Raw genomic sequence first — 24,203 nt, 5'->3', positions numbered from 1 at the left:
CATTGTCTAAGCGCAAGGATCTATACTTGTAGTACTGCATGAGAGAGAGAGAGAGAGAGAGAGTGTGTGTGTGTGTGTGTCGTGCGAGCACGTGTGTTGTGCTTGTGTGTTGGCACATATGTGTGTGTTGTGTGTGTGTGTGTGTGTGTATGTGTCGTGCGAGCACATATGTGTGTTGTGCTTGTGTGTTGGCACATATGTGTGTGTTGTGTGTGTGTGTGAGCGAGCGAGCGAGCAAGAGAGAGAGAGAGAGAGAGAGAGAGGATGCTCATGCGAGTGTGTGTAAGAGGGTGCACGTGTGGACACATACGTGTGTGGTGTGTGTGTGTGTGAGGGAGAGAGAGAGAGAGAGAGAGAGAGAGAGAAGCATGTGTGTGTGAGCGAGAGAGACAGAGGTGTGAACCTAAAGCACGAAAATATATATATGTAGAGAGAGAGAGAGGTGTGAACAAACATATTTATAGTAGTGTTTATCCAAACAAAGCATACGCTTATATCTGAGTGTGGAATTTAGAGCTTCGGCAGGCAGAGCAACGCTGAAGGGACACAAAGAGAAAACAACTAAAACTCTGCAATAATAGAGGGAAAACTCGCACAAAAAAAACGGCCCTACACAAAAATGGCGAGCAGTAGTGCAGTGCAGTTCTTTATTGTAAGTTATTTTCAGCCATCTTATTAAAGCGTTATGATCGTTGGCCAAGCTTGCCAACGGGTACGTGGTGATGTAGCTCTCCTAGGGGTGATGCAGAGGCTTCAAGGTTTACGATCTCCTGTTTCTGGTAGACTTTTCCCTGCAAGGAATAGCTGCTCGGCGCCGAGAACTCCTCCGTACCTCTAATTCTGGTTTGCCGTTGTGATCATTGGGGGTTGTTGATTCCAATCCTTCCTCATCCAGCATGACGATATTTTCGTCTGTGGGGGTTGTTATTGGTGGTGCTAATGCCTTTGATGCTTTGGTTCTTTTCCCTGCTGTCCTCTTCACCTTTGCTTTCCCTTGTTGATGTTCCCCCACCAAGACGATGGGCTTGGCTGTGTCCTGCTCTGCCACACAATCCTCTGTAGCAGACCCAGTAGCAGTACTAGATCGCCTCTCAATTTCAGCTTTAGAGAAGCTAATTGCTTGCACTTCAATTGTTGAAGTGAAATGGTCGGAAACAGGTAAAAGATTCACAACCCCCTGACCTAGTAGACTTTCATCACCAACCATCTTCTTGGCTGCTTCTAGAAGACATGGTTTCTTCCTTGCTTCTTCCAAAAGTGTTTCACTCATGTGTAGGTTCGATGTAGGGCTCATTTCTTGAGCCTGGAGATGCATCACGGACTCGCCCACTTCCAAATGATCCACCATATCTTCTGGCATGCATTGGCTTGGCAAAGGTGAGGGCAGCCAGCCACTTATGCCTAACCCAAACCCTACCGGCAAGGCATCAAATGACAATGCCCTCTTCTTCTTGACATGTTCTTTCCCTTTGTTTTGCATTATATGCTCAACCTTACTGTATGCATTGGTGATATCATCAGCATTCCATCCCTCAGGTTCCGTGGCTGAACTGGCCTTCACGTTAACTTGGTGTTGTGCAATTGCAGCCCCTTCAACACTGATTACTTCTGAAGAACTTTTTGGACTTGCTGCCAAAGGCAATGCCTCCGAGCAAGTGGACTCCTCAGTAATTTTCAATTTCTTGGTCTTTTGAGCTGTTTCTGACAAAGCCCTCTTCTTAGTGACGGTATTCTTCCCTCTGTTCTGAGATTTGAGGTCAAGCTTCTTGTCTACATTGATAGTGTGATCACTACTCCTTATTTCCTCAGATTCCATATCTGTTGTGGACTTTGACTTAACTTGGTTTTGTATAGTTGAAGCCCCTTTAACAATGGGTACTCGCAAAGCCTTTGGATTTTCTTGTCCATTGCCTCCACCTGCTGCCAATGGCAATGTAGCAAAGGAATCAGCCATCTTCAATGTCTTGTTTTTTTGAGCTACTCCTGAGAAAGCCCTCAGCTTACTGACAGCTTTCCTCCCTTTGTTATGAGTCATGCATTCCAGCTTATTGGCAATATCATCACCACTCCTTTTATCCTCGGATTCCATAGCTGCAAGGGACTTCGCATTAACTTGGTTTTGCCCAATTGCTGCCCATTGAACATAAAATACTTCTGAAGAATTTAAACGTGGTTGTTCACTGCCTCCACCTGCAGGCGATGGCAATGTATCCAAGCAAGTGGATGACTCAGCCATTTTTGGACTCTTTGATTCTTGAGCTGTTCTTGTCAAAGCCCTCTTCTTGCTGATATTTCTCTTCCCTTTGTTCTGTGTAATGTTATCAAAGTCACTATCTGTATTGGTGATGCTCCGTTCCTCAGGTTCCATGGCTGCAATGGACTTCACATTGACTTGGTTTTTTGAAGTTGCAGTACCTTCAACTGTGAGTTGTTCCATTGACTTGGGACTTCCTGTCAATGACATGGTACTCCAGCAAATGGATGACTCATCAACATTCAATAACTTGGTCTTTTGAGCTGTTCTTGACAAAGCCCTCTTATTGCTGACAGGCTTCCTTCCTTTGTTCTGTGTCAAGCATTCAATCTTCTCACCACTCCTTGTTTCCTCGTGTTCTGTGGCTGCTGAGGACTTCACATCAACTTGGTTTTGTGCAGTTGCAGCCCCTTGAATATTGGGTGCTTCCAAAGACTTTGACAACTGATATCTTGTCCCTCTTTTGGTACCTGATGGAATTGTTGTGGTGTCTAGCACTGAGATTGCAGCTGCAACCCCTCGAATATTGGGTACTTCCAAAGACTTGGACAACTGATATCTTGTCCCTCTTTTTATACCTGATGGAATTGTTGTGGTGTCTAGTGAGGTTGCAGCTGGATCCTCCTTCACTCTTTTAGCTGCACCTGATGGCAGTTTTGCTGCAGAAGCATTCCTCTTTGCTGCAGCCCCAGATGCCAACTCGGCAGTTAAAAGAAGCCTTTCTCCATTGGAATCGCTTTTGGGACTCCATGAGTTTTTGAACTCTTTTTTGATGCGAGTAGAGGAGCGCACAAAAGGGGATTGATCCTTTTTTGGCACTCTTTCCACAGGAGTTTGTGTGCTGTCCATTTGACCAGTAAGAGGTCCCAGCTTCCCTGTTATTGCTGAATAGCAATTTATTCTCTTCTGAAACATGTTCCCCTCCGAGGTGAGAATCCGGTGGTCACTCCTCAACGGATACACGTTCTCTGCTGAAACTGAATGCATCCATTTCCTCTCTGGGATGGGTGACAGAATGCTTGCTTTTACAGAAAGCGGCACGGTTGGAGAGCAACAAAAACCTGCTGCTCGTTTGGCTGGAGCTCGGTGGCAGGTATCCAGTTTCCCCAGTTTTTGTTGTTGCTCTTCTTCTCTTTTCCCTTGCTTCTGCTCTTCTTTTCCTTCTCCTTCTACGATGTATTTATGTTGATCTTCTTTTTTAGCAGTCGTCCTCCTCCTAGTCCTCTTACCTTGCTGCTCTACCTTTTCCTCCTTTTGGCACTGCTCTTGCTCTTCTTTTTCTTCCTTTGATACTGTCTTTGAGCTCAGTAACTCCTGTTCTAGAGACCTCATTTCCATACCAGCATCCTCAGAAATGCTCTGCAGTTTCCCCTTTGCTCTTGACCCTTGCCTTCTTCTGTTGCTCTGTTGAACATCTATTATTGTCTCTGTTGTGCACACACAACTTAGTTAACCACCACCCTCCATCTGTCATGTAAATCCATTCACTAAACACACACAGTGCAAAGCTCTCAATATTTCCAAATCTTGATTTAACACTCTAAACTCAAGATTTGCATCTTATACCTGCTGAAGGCCTTTTTGTCGTCCCTCTAAACCTGGACCTTTCTGCACCTATGGTTGGTTTACTGTCATCTGTGTCCTCTGGCTCAATGAAAGGATCGTTGTGAAGGCCTTGCAGATTACTGGATCTGCAAGAAGAGTACACTGGCAATTGAGCAACAAAGAAAAGAGCTTCTCTACTTGTTAATATTTACTTGTTAATATTTGGAACAAACAAAATGGCTCTCAAAATCAATATCAATATGAATGCTGATTGCTGAATGTTTCATTGAAGTTATAAGGCAGGCATAACCCTTCGTGCTGTCATGATTGCTTTGAGCTTCAAGGGAGCTTGCCGATTGGTGGGGTATGCTAGTTTAAACATATGCAAGAGGCACGTGTTAATGTGGGAAAATCAAGGAATTTCTTTTTCCACAATGAAAGCATATATGCTTGCTTGCTCATCATGGAGTGATCATCAGCAGGCTTCTTAAGCTTGCAAAGGCATACATATGCTGCTTCAAAACTCTTCCAGGAAGCAGAGAGAACATTTGGAGCCAAAAAGGTTATCTTGCACCGATTGGCATCTTAGTCTCAGATCCTGTTACAAGGATTGTCTTTTCTAACAAGTACCGGGAGAGTTCTAAGCTTTGCATTGTGACATTTACAAGGGTTCAGAAAATAAATTGCAGGTGGCCTTTCCTGGTCAGAAGGAAGCATGGATTGACTACCCCCTTATGAAAACATCAACTAAAGAAAAGGTTCCAAGGAGCCAGGAAGACTGAACACCGTGGAAGCTATGTGCTGTTTGCAATTTTTTGGCCTATTGACTTCACCGTTGTGGGTCTAAATACTTGTGGATATCAATGCTTAAAGAGGAAGTTACAGTTGAAGTGTATATGCAAGTGGTCACCAAGATCCATGCTTTGGATGCTAACAATCAGTTCAATATAAATTCAAGTACCTTGCCATGTGCAGATGGCATAACAACACGTTTGATAGAGACGGCTCACAAGCATCTAGATGGATGCGAAGTTACAGCATCAACATCAAATCTCTCCTTTTACACGTTTTCTAACTAAACAAGTCACTAGGGGCAGCTGTCCAAGTGAAATGGTCGTCTGCCCTTGAGTTTGTTGGCGTCATACGAATTCAGGAAAACAACATGCGCTGAGGCGTGTAAACGAATTCAGAAAAACAGCATGCGCTGAGAACAAAGTGGAAAAGCAACAGTTGCATAGGAAACTCACCCGAGAGAGACCTTGCAGTCGAAGCAGGCATCGCCAGGTCTGCCCTTCCCTTCCATGGCCATGGCGTTCTTGTGTCTTCGAGGCATGGTAACAAAAACCTAGCTTTCCAGAACAGTTTATATGGCCAGCAAAACCCTATCTTTACGGCAAAACCCTAAGTTTCCAGAACATTGTGAACAGCGAAGCTCGTCTCTGCGCAAACGCAACGCTCACCAGGAAACCCTAGCTTTCGAGATCAATCGTCTCCAGAAAACCCTCACATTTGGACTTAGAAAACCCTCATTTAAGAGCCCGGAAAACCACCACTGCCAAACTCTAACTTGGGAGAACAACTTAACCCGAGAAAGTGAAGCTTGGCACTGCCAAACTCTAACTTGGGAGAACAACTTAGCCCGAGAAAGTGAAGCTTGGGGAATAAAAGAGACAGAGAAACCTGGCGTTTGAGAGCAAGGGCAAGGACATTGCCCGTTGCTTGCAACGGCCTACTTTTGAAAGCTCCTCACTCTAAGGGGGGCTTTACAGGTGGCCCATTGGCCTAATGCTAATTTTTAGCAAAAACCTGCAAACAGTTACAAGAATAAGGCACCAAAACATTTTTTTAATTAATTAATTAATCAAACCACCTCAATATGAAAGTCAGCATGAAATTATCAAGCTAAGCATCTAATCAAGGTTTTAATTTAGTAAGGATTTGATTCGATTTCATTAGACGCGTGCTCGTCTCTATGGGCTCTTCTGCATGCTTCTCGACGGAGCATATAGGGGGCTCCTAAAGCGAAAAAGGTTTAGTAAGGATTTGATTCGATTTGATTAGTTGCGTGCTCGTCTGTATGGGCTCTTCTGCATGCTTCTCGACGGAGCATATAGGGGCTCCTAAAGCGAAAAAGGTTGTTTCCTGCAAGTCGTCCAAGCTTGCACGAGAGATCCTATTGAGGGTCCCAAAGCACCGGGGGGGGCAGACGGCTACTGAAAATGGTAGGTAAACTATTGTTGGTAGTTCTCGAGAACTAATGAGGAGGGGTATCATGGTGCTTGAGAATAAGGAGGAGAAGGAGGATGCCAAGCAGATGGTGAGGATGAGAGAGAGGAGGAGGAGACAAAGGGGGCAGCTGTGGAGAAGATGCTGAGGAGGAGGAGGAGGAGGAGGAGGAGGAGATGGAGGGGGCAGCCAAGCAAATGGCAAGGAAGAGGACGAGGAGACGAACGGGGTGTGCGTGGAGAAGATGGTAAGGGAGGCCTTAATAAATGTATTAATTTATGCCACGGCAGTGGCACAAATTATAAGGTTCCACTTTAATATCAAGTTATTGATGGTTGAAAAAGTCGACGTATATTTTGCATGCAATATCATTTCTATTTAAGGGAACTTCTCAACCACGCATGCCCTTCCTCTCGAACATGCAATTGGATTGCTATATGTCCTCTTCCTGCGTCTCATCGTATCTCTCTGTGGATGGCATGCTCTCTCTCTCTCTCTCTCTCTCTCTCTCTCTCTCTCTCTCTCTCTCTCTCTCTCTCTCTCTCTCTCTCGATCATGATCATGATCTGTCTGGCTTTCTCTCTTCTGGAGTTGGGATTTGGCCAGGGTATAGCTTCTGCACAAGGAACACGTGAGAGCCAACGATTCCCCTCCCGCCCACCCACTCGGGGAGCGAGTGTTGGTACTCTGCCCCCAGTAGTTTCTCCTGTTTAGCCAATTATTGAGCGGTGTCTAACGTGGCAAAAGCAAGCTTTGAGCAATGGAGGGTGCTGATGATCTCGATGCGACGTCATGTTTTCTTTCCTAGCCATGCAAGAGAGAGAGCGAGTGAGGGGGAGGGAGACCAAGAGAGGCAGAGGTAGAGGGGAGGGCAAGGCCAAGTCATCAGCTATGGCATCTCGCATGCCCTAGTGCAGAGGCTCAAAGACGGGGCCAAGGCCTTCTTCGAGCTCTCCCTGTAGGAGAAGCTACAGGTGAAGCGGACAACGGATTCTATTTTTGGCAGAGGGCGAGAGGGTGCCAAGCGCACAGAGAGAGAGAGAGAGAGAGGGGGGGGGGACGTGTACACCTCCTCCCTCGATCAAGAGGTGCGCATGTCTTGATCGAGGGAGGAGGTGTACACGTCCCCTCTCTCTCTCTCTCTCTCTCTCTCTCTGGTTTAAGTTGTAAATATCCGAGCATCGGTTCTTAAAACCTTCAAATGTATATATACACAATTTACTTATGAGTTGGCAAAAAAAATACAAATTTGATATAAACTTGTAGTTTGTTAGCAAAAGTGTTTTCCATGAACACTATATATATTAGGTCGGGGCCAATAGGGTTTATATATTTCCCCGTCAGTATGCCCCCCAACGTGAGGTACTTCAACAAATGCCTATGCCAGCTGCCCTTGCTTGCTTGTTGCAAACATTGCACATCCCCTATTTCTATGGGTAGCGGTCTCTGGTTTTCTCGTTAATTCCAAGCTAATTTTTTTATTTTTTAAATATTATGCCATAGTCTTGCCAAAAACAGAGAGTTGTGGTGGTTCATAATAAGAAGTTTCTAGACTCTAGTTAAGGGCAGTGCTTGCGTGTGTGCCCCACACGCCTTGTTTTTACACATTACTTTCAGAATTTATTTTTTTGCACACATTACTTTCAGAATTTGTGGATTCATATGAAGGCTTTTTTTAAAGTTTAATGGTACGTGGTTGTTAACATGTCGAATAGCATGGCCTTACATATGTGAATATAAGGTGCTTTATCATCTTACCTGCGTATACTAAAAAATTATATTTCTAAGAATATATAAAGAAACTTTGCTTTGTGCTTAAACGTCAAATAAAGGAAGTCTAGGATTTTTTATTTTTTGATTTGAAAGAACGATAACACACACACACACACCCATGCATACATAGGCTGATAGCACCTTTGTAGCCCAACTTGGATGTATTGATGCATATATAAGGAGCCCATGCCCTCATCATTTAATCATTTCATTCATTCAACATTTCATCAAAGCAAGAGCAACTCCATGTGTGCTTGAGTCCTCCATGGGGTGTGCATACATTTTTAGCAAAACACCTTCAGCGCTTCAGTCCCAAGGCAGCCCGAAGTCTTCTTTAGCGTTCAGCCTACACTCCCGCATTCCCTCAGCAGAAGTCTAGGATTTTATGTCTATGCTTGCTTAAGGTTAGACTATTGGCGATGGATGAAAAAGTTAAATCATGGTTGCTTAAGGTTAGACTATTGGCGATGGATGAAAAAGTTAAATCATGGTTGCTTAAGGTTAGACTATTGGCCATTGATGAAAAAATTAAATCATGGTTGGTGTGAACACTAGCCATTTGTATATAAGGTAATGTTGACATTAAACAATATACAATCATTCCCAATGTAATAGAATACTTGTGACCTTTCTTCTCTATGCTCTTACTTGTGTTCTCTTGATTCCTACTTCCTTGATGGGTGCATGCTTAGTTAGGGTTTATTTGTAGGATCTCTTTCTCACTTTTGACATATGCAATCATTCTCAATAGAATACTTATGAGCTCCTTTCTCCACTCTCTTGCTTGTGCTCTCTTGATTCCTTGCTTGTTTGGTTGGGATTTGATTATAGGATCTAGCTTCTCTCCTCTTTCCCCATCTCTTTTGAGTGTGATCCATAGTATAGAAATCTTTGTCTCATCTCCATCTAGGTAGATCAAGCTCTCCCTTCACATCTCACTTGCTATCCCACTTGCTATGGAGCTCTTTGGTGTGAAAATGGAGTTAGGATCCAGGCGACGAGCTAACACACCCGCAACCAAGAAGTTGTGTTGAGACGGCTCTAAGGCAAAGTCCCCACAACACATGATTCGACAAGGTTAGGTAAGCTCTTGACTTGAACATACGTGACACCATGCCGAATCATGGACTTCACCTTAGAGTCGCCAAATTAAACTTCTCAGTTTGTAGGTTTGCAAGCCTATCGTCTGGATCCTCACTCTATTTGCCACACAAGCAACGAGATAGCTCCATAGCAACTGGGTGATGTGGAGCACTTAATTCACCTAGATGGAGGTGAGAAGAAGATCCCTCCATTATGGATCACACACAAGAGGTGCCATATATGTTCAAGCCAAGAGCTTACCTAGTCTTTCCAAATCATGTGTTGTGGGAACAAAGAAGATGGGTTGTACCATGGGCTATGCCCGCATGATGCTCCCATCTAGAGATATACTTTCATGGTTATTAGTAGTGAGGCTTCTAGTTTTCTACATATTTAAAGGCAATCTAGGTAATTGGCCAAAATTTTTCCCGTCATAGTCCTTGGACACTAGAGACAAACTTGGATGGCTATTTAAGGGTATTTTGATGTCTTCAATTTGAGGGACTTGGAAGGATTCTCTTTAGTGGATTAGGTGTTTCTTGGTGTCATTGTAGTCACGCAATTCTTGCTTTCCTATTTTTCTTTCCCTTTACTTCTCTTCTGTTGGTGGCTTTCTTTCATTGTTGCTTCTGTTGGTGGCTTTCTTTCATTGTTGCTTCTGGTTCTTGATCATCACTCTCAACTTTTGGATTCTATATATTTGGCAGGCCTAAGTTCATGTGTTGTGGCCACTTACAAGGTGTCCGTCAAGTTTCTCTCTTTCTTTATCCCTTGGTGGGTGTTCTCGCGTGCTTCTTATCTTTCAAAATCTACTCTTCTACTTCAACAATGTCCTCATCATTATGATCTAAAATACATTCCAAAACATGATGTTTGAGCTGTCAACATTGCCTAGTTGTGCCCACATGTGCTTTTGTGAGATGTGCCCATGGCTTGCTGAGGTGGGCACACAAGAGGTAGTGCTTATGCATGGCTGGTGGGAGAGTTGTGTTGAGATGTCAAGCTCAACATGAGCTGACATTCAGGTGCTTCAAACCACATGACAATTCATGGTGAGTGGTTCAAGGAAATGAAGAGTCTTGAAAGACCAGGTTTTGTTGAAACAGGGGATGACACTGCTCATCCGATTGCCCATGTTGGAGATGTGCCATTGTCTATGCAGATGGTAAGGTGAAGAACCTTGTAGATGTACTTCATGTTCTAAACATTACAAAGAATCTAGTTTCTGTTAGCCAGATGATTGAGCGGGGTTTGCAGGTCCGATTTAACCCTAATGGTGGCTGTTATGTAGAAGACTTTAAAGATAAATGCAGGTTTGTTGCAAAAGGCAATAGAGTGGGCAAAATGTTTACATTGATGAATGTAAATATGCTTGAAGTGAGTGCTGCAATGTTTGCAAATGGTTCAGGAGTTGTTACAGATATAGACATTTGGCATAAGAGAATTGGGCATGTAGATATGCAAAGAATGAATTCTATGCAGACTAAAGAAATTGTGACAGGGCTGCCTAAGTTTAAAGTTAAAGGTATGCAGAAAGTTTGTAAAGCATGTCAATTTGGAAAGCAAACAAAACATGTATTTTCACATGATAGAAATGTGAGCAAGAATGTACTAGATGTTGTGCATTATTGAGATGTATGGGGTCCTACAAGACGATGTCTGTGGGTGGCTCCAGGTACTTTGTAACATTCATTGATGACCACACGAGGAAAGTGTGGGTGTATTTCATGAAAGAGAAGAGTAAAGTGTTCACTCATTTTTAGAATTTCGAAGTGATGGCTAAAAAACAGATAGGAAAGCATGTGAAGTGCCTAAGGTCAGATGGAGGGGGGAAAATACTTCTCCCTCTCTGAGTTCTTGCGAAAGAATGGCATTCATAGACAATTTACATGTAGATACACTCCGGAGCAAAATGGAGTTGTTGAGCGAAAAAACAGGCACATTGCAGAGATAGCACGAGCATTGATGGCAGAGAAGAATATGCCACATAGCTATTGGGTTGAGGCTATGCCTATAGCAGTTTATATCATGAACATGACTCCTACTGCAGCCATACATGATGTAATGCCAGAGGAGAAGTTTATTGGCAGGAAACCTAATTTGTCTCACTTGAAAGTTTTTGGATGTATTGCATATGTGCATGAAGTTAGTTACCATTGGTGCTGCTGACAAATCTTTACTATAATCACCTGATTTTTGTGTTGTACTATCTTATAAGATTTCACCAAATGCTCTTCTAGTAGGGTAATCTTCTAGGTGTAAGCTTCCTTGTTCTTTGCCTCCACCTCTACCTTGAACTATTGCATGGTAGACCTGGCACATGATGCAATGATATGTATTATTTGCATGTTAATTCAAAAGTCATCGAGTGTCTCACGCATGGAGGGTTTATTTGACGTGGGTACCTTAAGACATGTAGCGAAGATGTCCATCTCAAAGGAGAGACTTCATATGGAATGATCCTCTCTCCTTGACCATACTATACATAGGTTCTTTATGATTCCAAATGAAATATTTATATAGAATGATCCTCTCTCCTTGACCATACTATCTATAGGTTCTTTATAATTCTAAAGGAAACATCCACGATGTCATACCAAATATAAAATGAAGGTAAGATGACCGTCTCAATGTGAATTCCTCTAAGTGGGTATGTGCATCCACTATAAAAGAATGAGGGTATAACATCAAAAACAGCAAAATTTTTATTGGGAATGTCAAGGCTATTTCACTTGCTCAAATGTTGCTATTTTCACTAAAAATGAGATCTTGCTCTATGAATAGCGATTATACTTACAAAGTAGCGCTACCTACCAACAACGATATTTTTGCTACTATAATCACTACTGAGTAGAGAAATAGAAATCTGTTTTAAAAAGTAAGAAGCCTAGGATATAGCTATGATGATTAACTTTGATGACTATGTAATTTTTTATCCTATGAATGGAAATTTGGGTTGCAGAGTTTTTTCTTTAATATGTGTCTTTCTTGTAATGTATTTTATTAGTTAACTCAAGCAAATAACTTCAAATTACATATGTAACTCAAATAAAAATTGTAACTCAAATAAAAATTGTATCCATTGACGCATATAAATCAACAAATTATATAAACTCAAATTAAAAGATACTTATTTGCAACACAAGATAAGAGAATTTTTTTTAAAAGATATACATCAAGCTTTACATAGCTTTTGAGAATTACATTCATGCGAGATATACAAAAATAAAACTAAAGATCCTAGCTCGGAGGATCTCTCCAGCGTCGCATGTGTCGCACCAACTGCATGTCCTTTTCACTGATGGTGACCCTCTTTATATGGACAGCTACAAATATTGTGTCACCAACAATGTCCACTAGGTATGGCTCCGCAGCCTCCTCGAGTGCCTCCAAAGCTTTGCCTGTCCACCGCGAAGGTAGTGGGCTTGATACTGTGTGAACCTAGAACCTCATATCATGACAGTCTTGTAGATCCTACATGATCTCTCGCACCACACATTGGAAGGAGAGCTTCGGTATGAGCACGTTTGCTGTGTTTTGGTATTTCCTAATCTCATGGAGAGCCACAGTGCTAGAACTCCACCTAGGCTTGCGATGCTGCCGTGGTGGTTGGACGGGGGGTACTCCACATCCCACCTTTGGGGACCAGACTCTTTTAGTAATTTGTTGGGTGCGAGCCATGCTCTTGGAGGTGAGAGAGAGAAATGAAAGATGAGAAATGAGGTGAAATAAGGGCTACTTCCATACTTATAGAGATGAAAATGTATATATTTTCTAAATTAGCTCAATACATAAATTTGATACTTTTTAATTTCTCAAAATATTTTTCCTTATCAAAATGAGCTCTAACTTTATGTGTACATATAAGTGTCATGGAACATTTCCTAGATAAAATATCAACCCCATCAGAGGTCTGTAGGGCCCTTGTCCGAAGGCTCACATGTATAGACCTGCTATTAAAAAAAGAAGGCCTCTACATGCGAGCCTTCGGAAAAGGGACCTACAGGCCTTTGATAGGGCTAATATTTAATCTAAGACATGTAAACTATATGATCTATGCACATATAATAAATTTCAACCCATTCTGATCACTGCACACTATGCATCAATTTTTTCTAGGAAAAAAAATATTATTGTATAAAATAGCACTTGCACATGCACATGGACTTGCTTGCACATGCACATGCATGCTCATGATGTAAGCCACATGATCTATGCACATAACAAATTTCAGCCCATTATGATCCATGCACACCATGCGTTAATTTTTCTCAAAAAATTTAAGAATATACACCTACACATGCACAAATAAAAAAGCACCTACACATGCACATGCACTTGCAAAATCTTTTTCCACGAAAATATAAGAACATACACTGACATTAGAAATGAAGAAAAATTAAAATATTCAAATCAATGGGCAAGTCCGGTACCCAACTTTGGAAACAAGGAAACTTAAAATATCCAAATCCGAAACATCGCATAAAGTACAACTAGTTGAGTAGAACTAAAGGAAAACGTGAAAACACAAAACAATACACGAGTATTTACATAGCTCTTCAAACCATGTCATGGTTAAGGTTGAATGCATCACTATTGTTATGAATCCTACGAATAAGAGTGAGATCCGAGGGCTTGACTGTGATGCGCTGGGCATGGATGGCTAAGAGGCTGACCATCATGCATGAGATCCCCCAAGTAACTTTCAGCCACCTCTTGAAGAGCAAGCAACGCTTGGGCTGACCATCGCTCCACATTACATGCTTGATCTCTTGAAAAGTACTTGTAGTGATTTCCCCTTTGTAGATCTTGCAGTATTTCTCGCACCAACCTTGAGAAAGGCACCTTGGGTATAATCAACTTAGGACTCTTCTAGAACCTCCTAATTTCACGAAGAGCGATGGTGCCTGGTCTCCATCTTCTCTTCTTATGCGTAGGTGGATGAGCATTTCCAGCTGGAGAGCAGTGGGAGCAGCGTTCCTAGCTGGAGCGCAGTGGGAGCAGCGTTCCTAGCTGGAGCAGCGTTCCTAGCTGGAGCAGCTTTCCTAGCTAGAGCAGCAAGAGGAGCTTGAGCATCATTGTCGGTGTCAGTACGTTCACTAGATCCAAATGAATGAACCAGTGTCTTGGAAGGCATCTTGTTTTCTCTTTACTTAGTACGCGCCATACACTTACAAGCTAGAAGGAATGGAGGAATGGAAAGAAATGAAAGAAGTGCCTTTATTTATAAATGGGACTTACCATAAGTTATTGACACTTACTTTTAAAAAATATCAACACTATCAAAAAGTTATCCATGTTGACTTTAGTAAACACTTATTTTGAAAAATTTATCCATGTTGACTTTAGCAAACACTTATTTCTTAAAACATTGGATTGCTCCAATACTCTCATAAACATAAAATGTTATTTCATAATTACAATTCTATTGATATTTCCATTTGCTATCGACTATCTCTTGGGTTGTCAACCATTCTGCATGATGTTCTTTGGCCATGCCATTTTCATATCTTGCTTTCCTCACTTCATATATTGCCCTGCGAATAGCTTCTATATCATTGGATTTGGACTTTATTAAATTGTCCTCATATCTTATCTCTATTTTCCTATACCACCATTGGAGTAACTATCTCATAGGATTGGAATCATTGATTCCACCTCCATGTGCCATTGCTCTTTGGAATCCGCCCCATCGAGCTTGCCAATGAAATTGTTCCATGCCTTGTGTGGACCATATCGCCAAACTTCCTTGTTCAAGTATGGACCATGAGCCTCAAGTATGTGCTGCATTCAAAAACACAAGATCCACAATTAAACTCAAAATATTACATTAATAATTTAATTGTAAAAATGAAATGGAGACCACTTTGACCATATAGTGTGTAATGCAATTTGAAGTCCATGCCTCTGTCATTGAGTTATGAAAGTTTACAACTGCCTCTTTAAATGCATTGGCATCATCAGTTGAATGTCATCTTTTGTAAAAGTGGTGCCAATTTATCAAGTGTAATCCACACATTTGTCTTTGCTATCCACGTCTATCCCCCATTGCTCCCATCAAGGACAACCATGTATAGTTTTTTTCATGCTTCGTACTTCTCTGGTTGTTTTACAAGCAACCTACCATCTTCATCTCATGGTGGAGATAAGAATTTCCTAGCCTTCGCTCCCCCAAAACAAGGTTTGCATGGTAAATTTTCACTCTTTCTTGACTTGTTTTCATCCTTTTTTATTTCTACTTAGCCCCGATGCAATCCAGCATCAGATAAGACTTGCTCTACCTTCTTGCATGCTGCATCAGCATCTAAGTAGGCTGCATCTTGTAGGCAAAACACATGTACTCAAACACCAACTTCTCTATTATCCTTACTATGCAATGCAAGGTGTAAAAGTGGACCCTTGTTAAGGGTATTTCTAAATAGGATCCCACTTAGGATTTAATGGCACCAACATTCCATTCCTTTAAACACACTGGTCATGTGTTGGAGCACCACATTGTCTTATCCTTGCAATCCATTGTTTCTTCCCATCCTTGCCTTTCTTTTTGGATTGCATGCAATATAAGCATGGGAACTCAACTGATGCTGAGTTTGAAATACCAAAACATACATTTCAATGTTTTCAAATTGCCAGCAAGATGCCATTCTACCTTGTATTCACCAAATATATCAACATGCAAAACTTCATCATTTGTTTTGCCATCGTACAATATCTGGTATCTCTGTTAAGTTAAAACTAATCTTAAGTACTTCATGGTCCTCCTTTGGTACCTCAAATGCAGCAAGACACCATATTTCATTCTCTGATTGCATGCTGAAATATTTTGGATGTTTTGAATTGATGCTGGGATCCAACGCCCTATTCATTAGTGTCAAGCTAACACGTTTAAGCTTTTGACCCTTAATGACTTCTCTCTCATCAAGATTTAAAACAAATTGAAGCTTACCTCTACACTCTTTGACACACATGTTGTAGAACTTTACCATTTCTGCTTGTAGCTTGCATACATTCAATATAAAGTTATTGTCTACATGCAATTTGAAGGGGCACTTCCTTTGATCCAGACTTAAGCATCTGTATATGTTCCAAATGCATTGGCTCACCAATTGTGTCTAAGACTTTTGCATTAAGATCTTTGTCACGTAGGCTGTAACGCCTGTGTGAGTGACCGACGACAGACCGAATGGCCACGTCCGGGGTTCAGTGGGAGAGGATGCCCATGCAAAGTCATGGGCGGCCAGGCTAGTGTGGACGACAGGCCACACACTATATAGCCTGGGGGATGAGGGGCAATCCTCATTCTTCCTCTATGGTTGGGTGGTGAGCCAGAGACCGTCCCCTCCTGTGGTAGCGCCCGTAGAGCGGCATTACGAGTATCTAACACTGGTATATCAGAGCGGTGACGATTTGCTTTGTTTTGCTTCTCACGCAGGAATTTTCTCCGAAATCATAAGAGCTAAGTCTTTTGATTTCATTTTTTTTAACACATATTCTTTACCTTGTTTTTTGTGTGTAAGAAGCAAGAAGAAGGAGATAAGAGTGTGTGGAGTATTATCTATCTTTCTTGGATTTAATTTCTTGCATTAGAGGAAGATAATGTCATGTTAGCAAGATATGTATTGCTTGAGGCAAAGAAGTTAGTGTGTATGCACCAAATACTTGGTCTTTTGGGCCAAGGAGTAGATAGTTTGTGTGTGTGTGTGTGCGCGACAGTCACACATGGAAGCCCTTTGGAAAGAAGACAACGTAGGGCATGGATTAGTGTGTGTGTGAGTGTGTGTGTGTGTGTGTATATCATACACACAACTCCTCTTTTGAGAAGAAGGCGTTGTGTGCGTCTGTATGGTGGCGCAGCCCACCAACTCGCACCAAAGACCATAATTGCCTTAGCGGCATTTTTGGGTAGCGTGGAGGCTAGACCCATGACGAGCAGGTCAGTGCATAAATCGCACACACAAAGGCTAATCGGTCTCTCCCTTGGCCTCTCTGCCGTAGTGATGCAATACTACAAAAGCTGCTGGAGATGCAGAGAATCCATGGTCAAATAGCACAAGAAGAAGAGGGGAAGCTCTCCCTTGGCCTCTCTGCCGTAGTTGTTGAAATTTGAGCAAAATGATGAGCTACGGTGGATCAAACACTAGAATCAACATAATTAACAAAGTGATTAGCAAGTGATTAAGACGTAATTAACAAAGTGATTAGCAAGTGATTAAGACGTAATTAGTGAATAATTAGCACATAGATTAATGTAGGCATGGATACTCAAAAACCAGCAAATTCTCATTAGGGCTATGCCTCAATTTATAGAGTTTACATCAAGCATCTAATCCCATTGATTTCTCCATGATTCACTCCCAGAATATCTCCACCTTTTGCCTGATTCTCTCCACCTCTTCTCTTTTCCCTGAATATCTCCCAGAATATCTCCACACTCCTAAATTCCCTCATGCTACCCATTATTCTCTCCCAGTAGATTATTCTAACCTTTTCACAGGTTCTTTCACAATTACATCTTCTCTTTTACAGCCTCTATCCAAGAGCTTGTTCCCACACACACCCTATTCACTTGTATATTTCAACACCTCCCCTCAAGTGAATACTCCTAGTACACCTAGACCCTATACCAAGTTTGCCTCCTCTTACTCGGTAGTCCGCGACCAGTGTCTACTCCTCCCCTCAAGTTATCTCAGCACACCTGGACCCTGTATCAAGTTTCTTTCTTACTTGACAGTCCGCGACTAGTGCCTCAAGTCCCTAAACTCCATAGTCCTTGACACTTTCTCTCTCTATGTGTCCAAGGCTACTATAAGTGCCCGCGACCTTGACTAAAGTGCTCACACATACATCTACCACGTGGCCTACATCATCGGTGGCTCAGAGGTGGTTTTACTTTGTTGGGGCAGGTTACATTGGGTTGTGGGGTCTCTCTCTCTCTCTCTCTCTCTCTCAGAGATTTTTACATGGCTCCTCACTCTTTGGAGCCTCACATCTTCTCTTCTCTTCAGTCTTCTTGTCGTGGCAGCTTCTCTCCACTCGTCCGTCTCTTCTTTCAGTCTTCTCGGGGCAGGTTCTCTTCTTGTGGCAGCTTCTCTTCTCGTGTCCATGTCTTCCTTTAGATCTTCTTCTCGGTGTGGATCCTCTTCTTGGGAAGAGATATTCTTCTTCTTTCATGGCTGGGGCCATGAGCTCGTCCGTCAGGTCATTTTGCTCCATGTGAGCAACATGTTTCAATGTTTTGCTGAAAGTTCCTTTGGGCTTTTGATGTTCATCTTTTATCATTATGCAATGCAAACCCAAATTTATGCGGGAGGTCTTGCCTTATTCTGGACAAGGGCAGTGTCTGTTCCCATTTTTACACTGATGCAATGTGCCCAATACATAATGCGTATAGCATCCATTCTCATGCACATTCCAAATGCAACTCTGGCTGTGAATAATCTTGAAATTGAGTGAGATTTACAGGCATTAACCAAGGGTTAAATGCAAAATGATGATTTTCACAATTTTTATCAGCACAATTTTCCCAGAAATTACATTAAATTAAGGGTAACCAATTTGTACGGGATGGTTGGAGTATCAAACCAACTCCGATTTGAAATCTGAAGTTATAGGGATCTGTATTATCAGATACCTAATGGTTAATTTGAACCCTCAATTGCACCAAAATACAGTGATTAGCAAATTAATGCTCTGTTTTATGTGCAGAAAACAGAGTATGCAGGGAGTCCAGATCTGGTGCCTTCCACTTCAAATGAGCTCAAATGCTTTCAAAGGCATCAATAGCAATGAGTCTAGTAGAGGATTAAGCCAAGAAACACAAGATTTGACCAAATAATGAAAGCTTAATCTTTGTTTTACCAAAGTCACCTGCAGATTTGATGAAGAGCTTGGATCTCACTGTAGACTTGATGAAACTCAATTCTGTCTTCACCAGCTTGTAGAGCATGCTTGATTACCCCTTGGGCTAAGAGGAACTAGAAAGATTTGTCTTGATGAAGCAACAATGGCAAAAATCCCTCAGAAAAACGGCGCCCAGCAATCAGTGAAAATCGGCGCATTTTGATGGCGGTTTGCTGCGTTTTTTGCATAGGCTTGAAGCCATAGATTAGTGCTAAAAGATTATGCCCTAACTCTATGTGTGCAAGGTGCTAGAGATCCTCCACTGGCTGGGGGTGAAGGGGAGAAGTGAAAACTCACTAAAAATTTGATTTTTTGCTAAAATTACCTACTAATCCTAATTAATTAACTAATAGGCTCATAAACCTGGTTGATTCTAGGCATGGCTCTGATACCATGTTGAAATTTGAGCAAAATGATGAGCTACGGTGGATCAAAAACTAGAATCAACATAATTAACAAAGTGATTAGCAAGTGATTAAGACGTAATTAGTGAATAATTAGCACATAGATTAATGTAGGCATGGATACTCAAAAACCAGTAAATTCTCATTAGGGCTATGCCTCAATTTATAGAGTTTACATCAAGCATCTAATCCCATTGATTTCTCCATGATTCACTCCCAGAATATCTCCACCTTTTGCCTGATTCTCTCCACCTCTTCTCTTTTCCCTGAATATCTCCCAGAATATCTCCACACTCCTAAATTCCCTCATGCTACCCATTATTCTCTCCCAGTAGATTCTTCTAACCTTTTCATAGGTTCTTTCACAATTACATCTTCTCTTTTACAGCCTCTCTATCCAAGAGCTTGTTCCCACACACACCCTATTCACTCTTTTACAGCCTCTCTATCCAAGAGCTTGTTCCCACACACACCCTATTCACTTGTATATTTCAACAGTAGTGATGCAATACTACAAAAGCTACTGGAGATGCAGAGAATCCATGGTCAAATAGCACAAGAAGAAGAGGGGAAGCTATGCCTAGCACAAGTGCGCAACTGTGTGGGGTGGTGTGTTTGCAGCAGAGCATGGTAGACGAGCTTGGATAGCGTTGCCCTTGATGATTGTGGGCTGCAAAGCCTATAGGGCAGTTGTGGTCTGCAAGAAGAACCCATTTCTCTCTCTCTCTCTCTCTCTCTCTCTCTCTTTCGCTCTCTCTCTCTCTCTCTCTCTCTCTCTCTCTCTCTGTGTGTTTTCTCAACAAGGGCTGCGTGCAATAAACGTAGACGCACCAGCTGGTTTAGAAGAGAGAGCATTCGCTGCTAGGGCACCGTGGGTGCAGGCAAGCAAAAGTAGGGGAGAAGGGGCAATAGGCCTAGAGCTGCATAGACATTGGCCATAACATGGCAAACACTAAGGCTTGAGAGGCGACCTCCACCTGGGAGCTGGTGAAAACAAGCAAGCAGCTCACATGTCGCGGCACGTAGGTATCGTGTTAATAGAGAATGGGCAAAGGGAACTCAGCCCACATAGTTGTCACGCTGAAATGAGCGTGGTATGGCTTGCCTTGAAGCTGCGCATCACTGCCAGCAGATACGCAACAGCAGGAGCGAAGGTTTGTGTCTGTAGGCTGTTTGGAGCAGCGCCCTAGATGAGCTGAAGGATGCCCAAGCTATGGCCATGGAAGAGACTAGCAGAGCAGAGAGCCGTGCAGCAGTAGACCGCAGTAGTAGCAAGTCGGGAGCAAAAGCAAAGGCAGCCGAGCAGGTCAACACATGTGCGGACATATTCGGGGCTGTAGGAAATGAAGGCCGTGTCCCACCTGTGCGCCAGGCTGATGTAGATAAGGAGAGCTAATGCAGCTTGCCACCGTGTGGTCATAGAAGTGGTCGTAGAAGACCCTCAAGGAGATAAAGCTGGCGTGGCACAACAAAAACATAGGGCCCATGAACCTTGTAAAAAAAAATTTTGCAAATCTTTTGTGAGGAGTTCCCATGGGTCAAAGATATAAAGACTGGAAGATCATGTGCTGCAAGCTGCTGCCTAAGTCCGATTACAATGTGTCGTAGAGCACTTTTACCAGCGTGGGTGTAGTGTTGGTTTAGCTCTTTTAAGGGCAGTTCACGTAGTAGAGATGTGCCATTGCACACATAAACTATGGGATGGGTAATGCACGGCTATGATGTGACATGAGACGTGGGTGTGATATGACCAGAAAAGTGCTATGCTTTCTTAGTCTTCAATTTGCGATATGTGTGCGTAGTCAAGCATTGATGCTCATGCAGTGTCGTAGCACACTCGGTTTGTTGGATAGCCCACACCTATTCGATGTTCCATCCACAATGTGTTTTGTCTATGACGGAGATAGGCCAAGCTGAACCATGCAAGCCCATGCGCCATGTCGCATGCATCTCAGTGGTGCCGTAGAGCACCCCCATTTGACGGCGGTGCCATAGTGCCCTTCCGTTTACAAATTAGTTTGTGCCATAACACATTCAGTTGTACAACTGTGCCGTAGAGCATATGTACCTATCTGCTGGTATTTGTGCCGTAGCGCACTCGTGGCCATGCCGCCACAGTGTACGCGTGCTTGTGTACCTGTGTAGGGGTCAAGGGAATATGCCATAGCGCACTCGTGGCCATGCCACCATAGCGTACGCGTGCCTGTGTACCTGTGTAGGGGTCCGCAGAGACCAGATAGCAGAGGTATATGCTTGCTACACTCTTTTAAATTCTGTTTTCGTAGATGAAACTATAATTGATGTTTGCGTAGACAAACAAGGAAAACAAAAGAGCCTTGGACGAGACCCACTATTTGAAAACCCTATTTGGCATGCATGTGATTCAAACAAGAAAAAAATCTAAGGTGAAAGAGACATTGAAGAAAAAGTACGTAGATACTTTAATGAATTTATTAGAGGAATTTCAGGATGTTTTTCCTGATGATTTACCAGATGGTTTACCACCATCTAGAGAAGTAGACCATGGCATCGAAGTTATGCCAGGATCAAAACCTATAAGTAAACCTGCTTATAGATTAAGCCACTCTGAGGCACAGGAGGTGGAAAAACAATTGACGGAATATTTGAACAAAGGCTTTATTCGGCCTAGTTCAAGTCCGTGGTGGTGGGCATCGCCTATTCTTCTGGTAAAGAAGAAAGACGGATCTATGGAGATGTGCATAGACTATAGGGCTCTTAATCAGATAACGATTAAGAACATCAGGGTATCATCAGGTTAGAATTAAAGCAGAAGATGTTGCGAAGACAGCATTTAGAACCCGCTTCGGGCATTTTGAATTTTTGGTTATGCCATCTGGGCTAACCAATGCTCTAACGACGTTTATGACGCTGATGGACAGCATTTTACGTCCATATCTGAGAAAATTTGTAGTAGTTTTCCTAGATGATATTCTTGTGTATAGTAAGACACAGAAAGAACACATAGAGCATTTGCGTCTAGTGTTCGAGTTGTTGCGAGAGCACAAACTATTTGCAAAGAAGAGAAAATGTGAATTTTTTGAAACAGAAATTCACTACCTTGGCCATATTATATCCGCCGATGGTACGCGGATGGAGCCAGAAAAAGTAGAGGCTATTCTTAAATGGCCACCGCCGAAGAATCTCGAGGAACTGCAGATTTTTCTTGGCATGTCGGGGTTCTACCGACAGTATGTGAAGGACTACGCGAAGATCGCAATCCCGTTGTGACTGACCAGTTTACGGTCAAAAACTAAAAACATTAGTTGGGGGGAAGCCCAACAGAAGAGCTTCGATAAGCTCAAGGTGACCGTAGAGCAGCTGCACCTGTTTTGACTATTGTCGATCCAAATGAGCCGTTTGTTTTTGAAACAGACACTAGTACTGAGGCCATTAGGGCCGTACTTATGCAAAGGGGACGCCTAATTGCATTTGAGAGTAAAAAGTTAGATCGTGCACAGCGTAACTACTCAGCTTATGAGCGAGAGTTACTAGCGATAGTTCATGCACTGAAAAAGTGGAGACACTATTTATATGGTGCTACTTTTGAGGTCCGAACGGACCATGAAAGTCTGAAATGGCTTTCAAGTCAAAATGAACTGAAGGGTAGAAAAGCTCGGTGGGCGAAGATTCTACAGGAGTTTGACCTTCAGATATGTTACCAAAAAGGTAAGTATAATGTGGTGGCAGATGCACTTAGTCGCATGCCATAGATTAATGAACTTAGTTTCACAGTCTTCAAGAATGATTTCTTGGAGTCACTACGTGGTTTATGTGAGCACGATCCATCTTTTACAGAGATCTGGCGCGCTGTACGCGTACGCACTTCTTCACAAACACAACCACCTCCCTCGTTGGCACGTATTGCTAGTCCGGAGAGACTGGCCGAAGGTGCAACGGGAAGGGAAGCGAGAGTTAGTCCGGAGAGACTAGCCGTGTCTTCTGGGTATAGTTTGGAGCCAGAGAGCTCTAACGTAGGCCCTTCATCACCTTTGACTGCCACGGCTTCAAAGGGGAGTGATAAACTTCGTCGTGGGGAGAAATATGCTAATTACTCCATTGACGACGGGTACTAACTCTACAAGGGTAGAGTATGTGTATCAATTATTGGTGACTTTCGAGCCCAAATTCTTAAAGAAAGTCATGATAGTTCAAGTGCGGGTCATCCCAGGATTCAGAAGACCTATGCACTAGTAAAAAGACAGTTTTATTGGCCTAGTTTGTTTAAGGACGTCCAGACTTATGTGCTGAAATGCAGTAAGTGCCAGGTCAATAAACATGAACGTCTTAAGGTTGGAGGACTACTCCATCCGCTAGAGATTCCTCAAGGGAAATGGAAAAGCATTTCCATGGATTTCATTACAGGTTTACCCAAGATGAGTCGAGGGAATGACTCGGTGTGGGTAGTAGTGGACAGGTTAACTAAAATGGCAAAGTTTATCGCCATGAAGAAAACTGTTAAAACGCCAGAGTTGGCAAAACTCTTTATTGAACATCTCTACAAGCTATATGGCTTGCCCGCAGATATAGTGTCGGATAGAGATAGAAAGTTCAACAATCATTTTTGGAGGGAAGTCTTCAAAAAGTTGGATACTACTATGAGTATGAGTATAAGTACGGCAGATCATCCGGAGTCTGATGGTCAAACTGAAAGAGTTAACCAAATTCTAGAGGATATGTTGCGTTCTTATGTTAGTAAGATGCAATCTAATCAGGAAGAGTACTTGCCCTTATTGGAGTTTGTCTATAACAGCTCCAAACACTCACACCATTCATGTTAATGTATGGATTCCAGCCGAGATCTCCGATGGCTGTAGGCCTAGAAAAGGAGAAGATTCAATCTGTCAAGGATTTCCTTGAAGATATAAATGATATGCTCAGAGCCACACGTGAAAGCATTCGTAATGCTCAGGATCGTGCTAAAACTTATGCAGATAAAGGATGTAGAAAGGTGACCTTTGCAGAAGGTGACTTTGTATTCCTCAAGGTTCCTACAGAGT

General features: G+C 42.5%; 1 protein-coding gene across 1 annotated transcript; it reads right to left on the bottom strand.

Annotated features, from left to right (window-relative positions):
* Window positions 1-550: 550 nt before the first annotated feature.
* LOC147639360 (uncharacterized) lies at window positions 551-5,557 on the bottom strand. Its single transcript, XM_086790527.1, has 3 exons — window positions 5,047-5,557; window positions 3,821-3,945; window positions 551-3,681 (listed from the first exon to the last, which is right to left on the bottom strand). Exons 1-3 carry the CDS (start codon window positions 5,130-5,132, stop codon window positions 761-763), a joined length of 3,132 nt encoding a protein of 1,043 aa, XP_086646653.1. The 5' UTR covers window positions 5,133-5,557; the 3' UTR covers window positions 551-760.
* Window positions 5,558-24,203: the final 18,646 nt, after the last annotated feature.

This window comes from Cibotium barometz, chromosome 4 (assembly GCF_041138505.1).
Source record: "Cibotium barometz isolate CiBa-2024 chromosome 4, ASM4113850v1, whole genome shotgun sequence".
Lineage (NCBI taxonomy): Eukaryota > Viridiplantae > Streptophyta > Polypodiopsida > Cyatheales > Cibotiaceae > Cibotium > Cibotium barometz.
This window is presented reverse-complemented; position numbering and strand designations above follow the sequence as displayed.